This window comes from Oncorhynchus masou, chromosome 10 (assembly GCF_036934945.1).
Source record: "Oncorhynchus masou masou isolate Uvic2021 chromosome 10, UVic_Omas_1.1, whole genome shotgun sequence".
Classification (NCBI taxonomy): Eukaryota; Metazoa; Chordata; class Actinopteri; order Salmoniformes; family Salmonidae; genus Oncorhynchus; species Oncorhynchus masou.
This window is the reverse complement of record NC_088221.1, coordinates 27,940,081-27,951,343: the sequence shown is the minus strand read 5'-3', so window position 1 is coordinate 27,951,343 and position 11,263 is coordinate 27,940,081. Positions and strand designations below refer to the sequence as shown.

General features: G+C 40.8%; 1 protein-coding gene across 1 annotated transcript; it reads right to left on the bottom strand.

The window, feature by feature from the left end:
* Positions 1 to 129: 129 nt before the first annotated feature.
* On the bottom strand, positions 130 to 8,265 carry vtcn1 (V-set domain containing T cell activation inhibitor 1). The gene is made up of 5 exons (XM_064975525.1): positions 8,158 to 8,265; positions 7,911 to 7,975; positions 2,037 to 2,414; positions 1,685 to 1,939; positions 130 to 535 (listed from the first exon to the last, which is right to left on the bottom strand). The coding sequence occupies exons 1-5, from the start codon at positions 8,187 to 8,189 to the stop codon at positions 408 to 410; spliced, it is 858 nt and encodes a 285-aa protein (XP_064831597.1). The 5' UTR covers positions 8,190 to 8,265; the 3' UTR covers positions 130 to 407.
* Positions 8,266 to 11,263: the final 2,998 nt, after the last annotated feature.

Below are 11,263 nucleotides of genomic sequence, written 5' to 3'. Positions count from 1 at the left end.
ACTGTGTTTGTGTATGCAGCTTTAATAACTCAATTATATAAATATTTTTTACATTGTTTGCAAACTGATATGTGACACGTAATGCCAAAATAACATGAAAAACAGGCAAGCCCCCCCAAAAAATGAATATTATTGTTATACATTTTTTTGCTAAAATTGTAGGACTCAAAACAGGTGGGGTACTGCCCCACCTGCCCTGAATGACGGGTCGCCACTGAGCCACACACACACACACACACACACACATACACAGTTTGTCGCCACTTGTTAATCCAACATAAAATCCATCAGACTCCAGGCAGACCAAGAAAAGTGGAAAGTCACCAGACCAGTTCACTTCACCACAGACAGTAATTTCAGTCATCTTGCCTGTAGGCTATGAAGAGTAGTTTGTGTGCATGTATTAATCAGGTTAGTTGGTAGATCCAGAAAAAGAAACTGGTTGTAGCTGCTAGGACGTGCCGTTGGGGTAGTAGTATGGGCGGTGCAGCTGCAGTAGAGAAGGAGAAGAAAGTCCTCGTTGATATCTCTATATCTGTAATAAAAAGGAAAGATGCTGACTATACAGTAGGCACACTGCCAAACGCAGGGTTGGGCAGGACATGTAAACTCATTAAAAAAAACTGAAACTAATCAGTTACATTACCAGCAAAAATATTGTAATCAGATTACAGATCCTTTTGCAAAACTAGATTACTTTTAAATCTAGATGATTACTTCTTAGATTACTTTTACATTTTGGTAGGATGTTTGTTAAAAAATACATAGACACCTTTCTGTTTTCTCAATGACATTCAATTCAGCATTGAAAAAAGGTGTATGTTTACATTTGTTCCACTTGAGTGCGTCTTGAGTGAGTTAGAGACCACTATTATGACACACCAAATGCGTTTGTTGGATCCTTTTTGTTTTCTTCTAATGCCTCTTAAGGGGAAAGAAATCCAAAAGTAACTGAAAGTAATCAGATTACATTACTGAGTTTGGGTAATCCAAAAGTTAGGTTGTGTTACTGATTACAATTTTGGACAAGTAACTAGTGACTGGCCGTGACTGAATATCCATACTAGCGTACTAAATAGTATGCGACAAAAGAACGTTTCATAGTATGTGAAGAAAAAAAAAATAGTACTCCGAATGCATCATGTAATGCACGATTGTGTCGACCCCCGCCATTAGTTTATTTTGATACAGTGTCAATTTATCTGATTATCAGCTGTTGTCAAGCACATGAGTCGGAAAAGATGAGTGAATTTTACTAAATCAAATGCCGAAATTAGTATGCAGTTTAAGTATGTAGTAGTACTCTAGTATGGGTATTTGGACATGTGACGGATTACATTTAGAAAGTAACCTACCCAACCCTGACCACCAGTCATTATTTGTCACTTTATTTTTCGTTTAGCTGTCCTCGTCGGTCAGGTAGTCATGGTGATATAGACTGAAGAGACTGAAGGGTTAAATGCCACATCAATTGACACTTTATTTTTTGTTTAGCTGTCACGGTTGGCCAGGTTGTCATGGTGATATAGACTGAAGAGGATGTAGGTGTCATCACTTGAGGGAGTGACTTCACTTGTGTAAATGTTTTTAAACTGGGAGAGAGTTGTCTAACATGCTCTTCTCATCCAGATATTTGTTCAGTATAAAATACTATTTTCTTTGCCCCGAAAGGTGCTTACTGGACCTTTGACGGTTGCCCGGGAGACAGCCTTCACCAGATGGTTTTGGATGATGCAGGTGTAGCTGTCATTCATTGTAATTTGCTGAAGGGAGCTGATGAATCGGGTTATCCCGGCGGAGTTGTTGAAAAAGCTAGTTTCACTCTCGTTTAGGACGTTGTCATTGACGTCCAACCAGAGGACATCTGGTTTTGGGAACCATCTCTCTCCCTCTGCCGTCAGGGTAGTGTTGACCCACTTAAATTTGGGGGCCGAGAAAGCTGAAATTAAGCATGTTTTAAGAGAAAGCTACTTTGTGTGTAGTTCTACAAATATGAATTGTGAAATATTGAGAATGCCTCAGACTTGTCTTCTTACCTGCAACTCTGAGGTTAACACTGTCAGTCCCTGAGCCACTAGGGGCATTCACACTGCAGTAGTACACCCCCTCATCTTTCATTTTCACGTTCCTCAGCAACATAGAGGCATTACCTCCACCTATGGCGTCAGAGAACAGCTGGGTTCTATCTTTAAACTGGGGGTTCTGCTCCGTCAGCTGGACTGCTCCTTTATTGTACCTGTACACCACTTCGCTGAGTCCCTTCTTCTTCCATGTGATTGACAGCTGACTGGTCGATTCCCCGCTGTTAGTTGAAGTCTTGAACTTGCAGCTCAGGATGACATCCTCCCCCAGGTTCCCAATGGGCCACTTGTTATTGCTATCCACAGTGCCCTGGGAACCCCCTAAACCCTGAACTAAAGGACAGCACACAGCAAAAGAGAACACAACATACAGGAGGTTTGATTAACACAGAGATACTGTGTGCAGTTCATAGAGACTTTTGTTACCCACATACACTGGCACACACACACAGACAGGTACACATGCACTCATGTATGCTCAAATGCATGTTACATGTTAACAGAGACATGACATGGATATTGACAATGAGGATGACACAAGTGAGTATGCAGTATTTTAAAAATAAAGGTAAACAAAAAATAAATAATAATAATAATAATAATAATATATGGGTTTTTCTATAAACTATTGTACCAGTGAGCATATCTTGTAGTAGACAACTGTTTGGAGCTGTTACAAAGTCATTAACAATCATTTGTATTTTTTTTAATGTGAATAAATTAAGATATAAAGGGGGAACATAGATACATTCAAAGAATTGATAACTTGAATCAAAACCTATGATTAAACCCAGTGCTTGGAGTCTTCACAAAACTAGTGTGACAAAACAACCTTTTTTTCCTAACATTTATGATACTGTTCTTTGATGTTATATCATATAGTAAGCATTTAACAATTTAATTACACATTGACCTTGATCCTGTGAAATTCATGGCTATTGCTGTCAGACACCTTTTTATGGCTATCTCAAAGTGTACTGTAACCTAACATTTCGTATCTCCGTATGTTACGGTGTGAATTACAGTTTTCATATCCAAAATAATGTATGTGATTGCAAAATCCAATGTTTCAAACAGAGAGAAACTTTAACATGATTAATAAAACAAAAATGTATACTGTGTTTAACAGGGTTCTTCAATAATAATGGATAGTTGTTTGATGCGTGTCTGATGTCTATCTGTTTAATTATGTGGGGACATTATCAAACAACATCTTCTGATTCAGGAAATAATTTACTGAATGACAGCCAATTGACAAGAGCATGTGTGATTCTACAAGCGATTTAACAACAGTCAAAGAGCGGGAATTAATGCTGATCTCAAGCCTTGGCCGAACATTTTGGGGTGTATGTTGTTATAGTGGCCAAGAAAAATAGCCTGTATGACACTGAGGTATAGTACTGAGCGATTAACCGACATTTCAATTATTTTTTGGTTTTTAAACAACTAATTGACATTGCTTCAATTATTTGAATTATATTTTGTTACGTGTTTTTATGTGATTTCAATCGCACATTGCACAGTTTCTATACGTATGTCAGATCCAGCCAGAACTGTGTGAAGCAGGGAGTTGTAGTTTCCAACAGACCAATATTGTACATAGTTTAGCGCATAAAACGTGATAATTAACTACAATGACCATAATCCCTCGGCCTCTACTTGTCTGGTCTCTTTTTACTTTGCCTGCAATGAAAGAGGCAGAGTAATGCGCGATCGTGAGGGGATATAGAGAGCAGCTGTTGCTTCGAGGGAAAGCTACCTGAAAATGCATGATCTAATTGATTGATAGTTGGTATTCAGCAGTCATAAAAATATGCCTTATTTACTTTGAATAACTCCAAAATAATGATCTTGTCAGACGGCATAAGCAGCAACTCTATATAGATGAAATGATGACTTGGAGTGAAATAATAAAGTCATAAAATAAATATAATATACATAACTGAAATAATTTTTTAAAAGTAATGTGAATAAATAATGGTTAATAAGTGATCAGCAGTAATGGGCATTCACTACCATCATGGGACTTGTATTAATTGTTTTATTCTGCGTTGTTACAGCATTCAACCCACATGATATATAGTGAATTTAATGTTTTTAAAAATTATTGAAACTGAAATCAAAAACCGTCAATTTTTTTTCGAATCTTAACGAAACTGAACCGACCTCAAAAAGCACAAATTGCTCAGAAGTTACGGTCCGTTTGTTTTCTGAATTAAAACGGAGCAATCTGGAATTTGAAACTTCCATATATATTTGTTTTTTAATAGAAATGGAAAAATAAAAATATTTTTTTGGTTTATGCATATAAAACCCCAAAACAACTTGATATTTCAATGTTCAAATGTGGGTGGGGTAAATATATATATCCCATTTAGCAGACGCTTTTGTCCAAAGCGACTTAAAGTGTGGAATGCCTGTTCAAGTGCACAGCCAACACTTCCTGTCCTTTCAAAGTAGGAGGTCACCCTTCTAACTTCATTATATTAATCTATGAAAATATGATCTATTCATTAGTTGATTAATAGCTTCCCATACCGTACCACAGTGCCACGATAAGGTAAGATTAAAACATTTCTGCACTAGATTTAGTGTACATTGACTTATTAATGAACTGCTTTTACTGTAAATAGTTAGCTGACTGATATATCCTGGCTACCTAGCTAACCATTGGTAATCTTATTAAATGATGCTATACAACCAAAACAACAGTATATATTACTCGACTAGAGATATGCCCTAGCTATAGTTAGTCAGTGGTTGCACATCTAACTAACTGGAATGAAACAAATAGTAGACATGTAAATATATCCTTTCACTGTTTACAGCAGATCTCCAGCTACCCAGGCCTGTCTGATCAGCCTGACAGGGTGCCGTGGGTGTGTCCAGTTTACACCTGTGCACATCTGTGTGTGTATAGCAATGGAATTAAACATCCAACCAATGCCTCAAGTGTCATGTTGCAGGTCCACCACAGACCTCAAGGGTTGTGGGGTCCTGTACATAAACAACCCCTAGCCCCTACCCCTACTCTTAAACATTTGTGGAGATCTGAGAGAATTGGACATTTGTAAGCAATACTGCCAAAATTCCACCAAGCCTATCAGAGGGTAAGGTGGAGATTTCACCATGTCACCTCTCAGATCTCCACAAGTGTCTAGACTGGGCAGTACGGACGAGGAGTGGTTTCTGGACAGGCCATGGGGATTATGGTTGCTCAGTCAGTCAGTCAGTCTGGCACTGTCAAAAACATTTAATAGCTGTCAAATACTTGCTTCCTCTGTCCTTGGGATAATCTCATTTGCATTTCCCTGATTCATTGCATCCTCTCACCTCATCTCCTCCCCTCATCCAATGGGTATTGAGAAGGAGGCAAGGAGAGAGGACGTTAGGAATGAAGGAAATGCAATTGAGGTTCTCCTCTTGTTTCATCCATTCCTCACCTCCCTCTCAAAGCACATTGGGGAAGAGGAGGGAAGGTTCTTCCGCTCCTGCTCCAATGCACTTTCAAGGAGAGGCAAGGAATGTAGGAAATAAGGACAGAAGAAGCAAGAATGTGATGTCTAGTTTTTACACAAACACACACATAAAGTGGGGCATAAAAGTATTTAGTCAGCCACCAATTGTGCAAGTTCTCCCACTTAAAAAGATGAGAGAGGCCTGTAATTTTCATCATCGGTACACTTCAACTATGACAGACAAAATTAGAATTTGTTTTCCAGAAAATCACATTGTAGGATTTTTAATGAATTTATTGGCAAATTATGGTGGAAAATAAGTATTTGGTCAATGACAAAAGTTTATCTCAATACTTCGTTATATACCCTTTGTTGGCAATGACAGAGGTCAAACGTTTTCTGTAAGTCTCCACAAGGTTTTCACACACTGTTGCTGGTATTTTGGCCCATTCCTCCATGCAGATCTCCTCTAGAGTAGTGATGTTTTGGGGCTGTTGCGGGGCAACACGGACTTTCAACTCCCTCCAAAGATTTTCTATGGGGTTGAGATTTGGAGACTGGCTAGGCCACTCCAGGACCTTGAAATTCTTCTTACGAAGCAACTCCTTCGTTGCCCGGGCGGTGTGTTTGGGATCATTGTCATGCTGAAAGACCCAGCCACGTTTCATCTTCAATGCCCTTGCTGATGGAAGGATGTTTCCACTCAAAATCTCACGATACATGGCCCCATTCATTCTTTCCTTTACACGGATCAGTCGTCCTGGTCCCTTTGCAGAAAAACAGCCCCAAAGCATGATGTTTCCACCCCCATGCTTCACAGTAGGTATGGTGTTCTTTGGATGCAACTCAGCATTCTTTGTCCTCCAAACACAACGAGTTGAGTTTTTACCAAAAAGTAATTTTTTGGTTTCATCTGACCATATGACATTCTCCCAATCTTCTTCTGGAAATCCAAATGCTCTCTAGCAAACTTCAGATGGGCCTGGACGTGTACTGGCTTAAGCAGGGGGACATGTCTGGCTCTGCAGGATTTGAGTCCCTGGCGGCGTAGTGTGTTACTGATGGTAGGCTTTGTTACTTTGGTCCCAGCTCTCTGCAGGTCATTCACTAGGTCTCCCCGTGTGGTTCTGGGATTTTTGCTCACCGTTCTTGTGATCATTTTGACCCCACGGGGTGAGATCTTGCGTGGAGCCCCAGATCGAGGGAGATTATCAGTGGTCTTGTATGTCTTCCATTTCCTAATAATTGCTCCCACAGTTGATTTCTTCAAACCAAGCTGCTTACCTATTGCAGATTCAGTCTTCCCAGCCTGGTGCAGGTCTACAATTTTGTTTCTGGTGTCCTTTGACAGCTCTTTGGTCTTGACTATAGTGGAGTTTGGAGTGTGACTGTTTGAGGTTGTGGTGTCTTTTATACTGATAACAAGTTCAAACAGGTGCCATTAATACGGGGCGGCAGGGTAGCCTAGTGGTTAGAGCGTTGGACGGAAGGTTGCAAGTTCAAATCCCTGAGCCGACAAGGTACAAATCTGTCGTTCTGCCCCTGAACAGGCAGTTAACCCACTGTTCCTAGGCCGTCATTGAAAATAAGAATTTGTTCTTAACTGACTTGCCTAGTTAAAAAAAAGGTAAAAATAAATAAAAAATACAGGTAATGAGTGGAGGACAGAGGAGCCTCTTAAAGAAGAAGTTACAGGTCTGTGAGAGCCAGAAATTGTGCTTGTTTGTAGTTGACCAAATACTTAATTTGCAAATAAATTCATTAAAAATCTTACAATGTGATTTTCTGGATTTTTTTCTCATTTTGTCTGTCATAGTTGAAGTGTACCTATGATGAAAATTACAGGCCTCTCATCTTTTTAAGTGAGAGAACTTGCTCAATTGGTGGCTGACTAAATAATTTTTTGCCCCACTGTAGCTTGAAAAGTTTACTGATAATAAGGATTCCATTGTTAGTTATTGTCCATGATTTTGTTGACAGAACCCATTGTATTCTATTTTTGTACTCAAATTAACTATTAAAAAAATATATAAAAATGCTGTTATTTAACTTTTTCATTCTTCTGGAATGTTTAGCATGGATATACATTAGAGATAAGTTGACTAAAGCACAAACAGACCTGGCTAGTAGGCATGACAAAGAAACATGCAATCCCCATGTTTCATGTGACATTTTGAATGACATGTAGATGTTCTGTTGTTGCTAGGAGTTATGGTCTCATTTTCCCCATATACTCTTATCCCTGCAACTACAAATGTGAAGCTGCTAGAAAAACATATTTAAATGTATATCAAACCATTTAGAAATGTTGACCCTGATGTCACACATTGGCCCCTTTGTTTGTAGAAATATCCATATGTTCACTACATACCTGCAAATGACACAGACAAGATGAGGATGATGAGTCCAGCGGCCACAAAGATCATGACTATCATCCTGGAAATGTAGATGAAAAAAATCAAGCAAGAACTTGCAAGGACCTTCCAAGTTAATTGAACATCACAATATCCAATGGATAAGTTCAACTGACTATGCACTTGTTGGTGATATGAAGCAAAGCCGTTGCTGGCCTCCAACCACCATATTTTTTAGAAAGACACATTGAATAGAGGCCTCACCCCCAGAAGATGATCTGTCCAAGGGAGGCCATGGCTCCTTGGTAGCTGTGTCTTTATTTACAGGGTTATGATAGTTCCAGCTACTCCCTTGACCAGAGTCCACATATAGTACTGTATGATGTGTCGTCTACAGCAGCTACATATGAGATTGACAGAAGCTCCACACCCACCTTAAGGTATTAATGCAATATCAAACATTGACCTCTTCTTGAGTCAATATTGTCACTGTTAGTTACTAGTTACTTGTCCACAATTGTAATCAGTAACCTAACTTGGATTACCCAAACTCAGTAATGTAATCTGATTACTTTCAGTTACTTGTGAATTACTTTCCCCTTAAGAGGCATTAGAAGACAAAAAAGGAACCATCAAATGTAGTTGGTGTGTCATAGTGGTCTTTGACTTGTGTTTAGACTCGCTCAGGAGGAACAAACTCAAACTTGCGCCTTTTTTAGATGATGAATTTAATGTCATTGAGAAAACAGAAAGGTGTCGTTTTTTTCAGTTTTTTTTTTCTCACAAGCATCCTTTCTGAATTTAACAGTAATCCAATAACTAATTATCTAGTTTTTCAAAAGTATCTAATCTGATTACAAGTATTTTTGCTGGTAACGTAACTGATTACAGTTACAGTTTTTTTGTTATCAGATTACATATCATTTATTGCATGCTCATCAGTGGCTGTGGTCATAGTGGCCCGGGGACTTTATGGCCAGGGACTTTAATGCAGGGAAACTTAAATCCATTTTACCTCATTTCTACCAGCATGTTGAACGTGCAACCAGAGGGGGAAAAAACTTGACCACCTTTACTCCACACAGAGAGACGCATACAAAGCTCTCCCTCGCCCTCCATTTTGCAAATCTGACCATAATTCTATCCTCCTGATTCCTGCTTACAAGCAAAAATTAAAGCAGGAAGCACCAGTAACTCTGTCAATAAAAAAGTGGTCAAATGAAGCAGATGCTAAGCACATGACTGTTTTGCTAACACAGACTGGAATATGTTCTGGGATTCTTCCGATGGGATTGAGGGGTACACCACCAGCCACTGGCTTCATCAATAAGTGCATCGATGACTTTGTCCCAACAGTGACTGTACGTACATACCCCAACCAGAAGCCATGGATTACAGGCAACATCCGCACTGAGCTAAAAGGTAGAGATGCTGCTTTCAAGGAGCTGGACTCTAACCCGGAAGCTTATATGAAATCCCGCTATGCCCTCCGACGAACCATCAAACAGGCAAAGCATCAATACAGGACTAAGATAGAACTACACCGGCTCCGATGCTCTTCGGATGTGACAGGGCTTGCAAAGTATTACAGACTACAAAGGGAAGAACAGCCGCGGGCTGCCCAGTGACACAAGCCTACCAGACAAGCTAAATTACTTCTATGCTCGCTTCGAGGCAAGTAACACTGAAACATGCATGAGAGCATCAGCTGCTCCGGACGACTGTGTGATCACGTTCTACATAGCATGTGAGTAAGATCTTTAAACAGGTCAACATTCACAAGGCCGCAGGGCCAGACCAATTACCAGGACGTGTACTCTGAGCATGCGCTGACCAACTGGCAAGTGTCTTCAATGACATTTTCAACCTGTCCCTAACTGAGTCTGTAATACCAACATGTTTCAAGCAGACCACCATAGTCCCTATGCCCAAGAACACTAAGGTAACCTGCGGCAGGGTAGCCTAGTGGTTAGAGCGTTGGACTAGTAACCGTAAGGTTGCAACTTCAAACACCCGAGCTGACAAGGTCGTTCTGCCCCTGAACAGGCAGTTAACCGACTGTTCCTAGGCCGTCATTGAAAATAAGAATTTGTTCATAACTGACTTGCCTAGTTGAATAAAGGTAAAAAAATAAATTAAAAAAATGACTACTGACCCGTAGCACTCACATCTGTAGCCATGAAGTGCTTTGAAAAACTGGTCATGGCTCACATCAACACCATTATCCCATAAACCCTAGACACACTCAATTTGCATACCGCCCCAAACTATACATAGATGATGCAATCTCTATTGCACTCTCGCTGCCCTTTCCCACCTCGACAAAAGGAACACCTATATGAGAATGCTATTCATTGACTACAACTCAGCGTTCAACACCATAGTGCCCTCAAAGCTTATCACTAAGCTAAGGACCCTGATACTAAACACCTCCCTCTAATACTGGATCCTGGACTTCCTGACAGGCCGCCCCCAGGTGGTAAGGGTAGGTAACAACACATTCACCATGCTGATCCTCAAAATGGGGGCCCCTCGGGGGTGCGTGCTCAGTCCCTCCTGTACTCCCTGTTCCCTCATGACTGCATGGCCAGGCACGACTCCAACCCCATCATCAAGTTTGCCGATGACACAACAGTGGTAGGCCTGATCACCAACAACGATGAGACAGCCTACAGGGAGGAGGTCAGAGACCTGGCCATGTGGTGCCATGACAACAACCTCTCCCTCAACGTGATCACGACAAAGGAGATGATTGTGGACTACAGGAAAAGGAGGATCGAACATGCCCCCATTCTCATCGACGGGGCTGTAGTGAAGCAGGTTGAGAGCTTTAAGTTCCTTGGTGTCCACATCACCAACAAACTAACATGGTCTAAGCACACCAAGACAGTCATGAAGAGGGCACGACAAAGCCTTTTCCCCCTCAGGAGACTGAAATCATTTGGCATAGGTCCTCCGATCCTCAAAAGTTTCCACAGCTGCACCAGAGAGCATTCTGACTGGTTGCATCACTGCCTGATATGGAAACAGGTCAGCCTCTGACCGTAAGGCACTACAGAGGGTAGTGCGTATGGCCCAGTACATCGCTGGGGCCAGGCTTCCTGCTACCCAGGACCTCTATACCAGGCGGTGTCAGAGGAAGGCCCAAAGAATGGTCAAAGACTCCAGACATATAAGTCATAGACTGTTCTCTCTGCTACCGCATGGCAAGCAGTACCAGAGCTCCAAGTCTATGTCCAAAAGGCTTCTTAACAGCTTCTACCCCCAAGCCATAAGACTCCTGAACAGCTAATCAACAGGCTACCCAAACTGTTGGTATTGCTCCACCTCTTTTACGCTACTGCTACTCTCTGTATATTATCTATGCAGT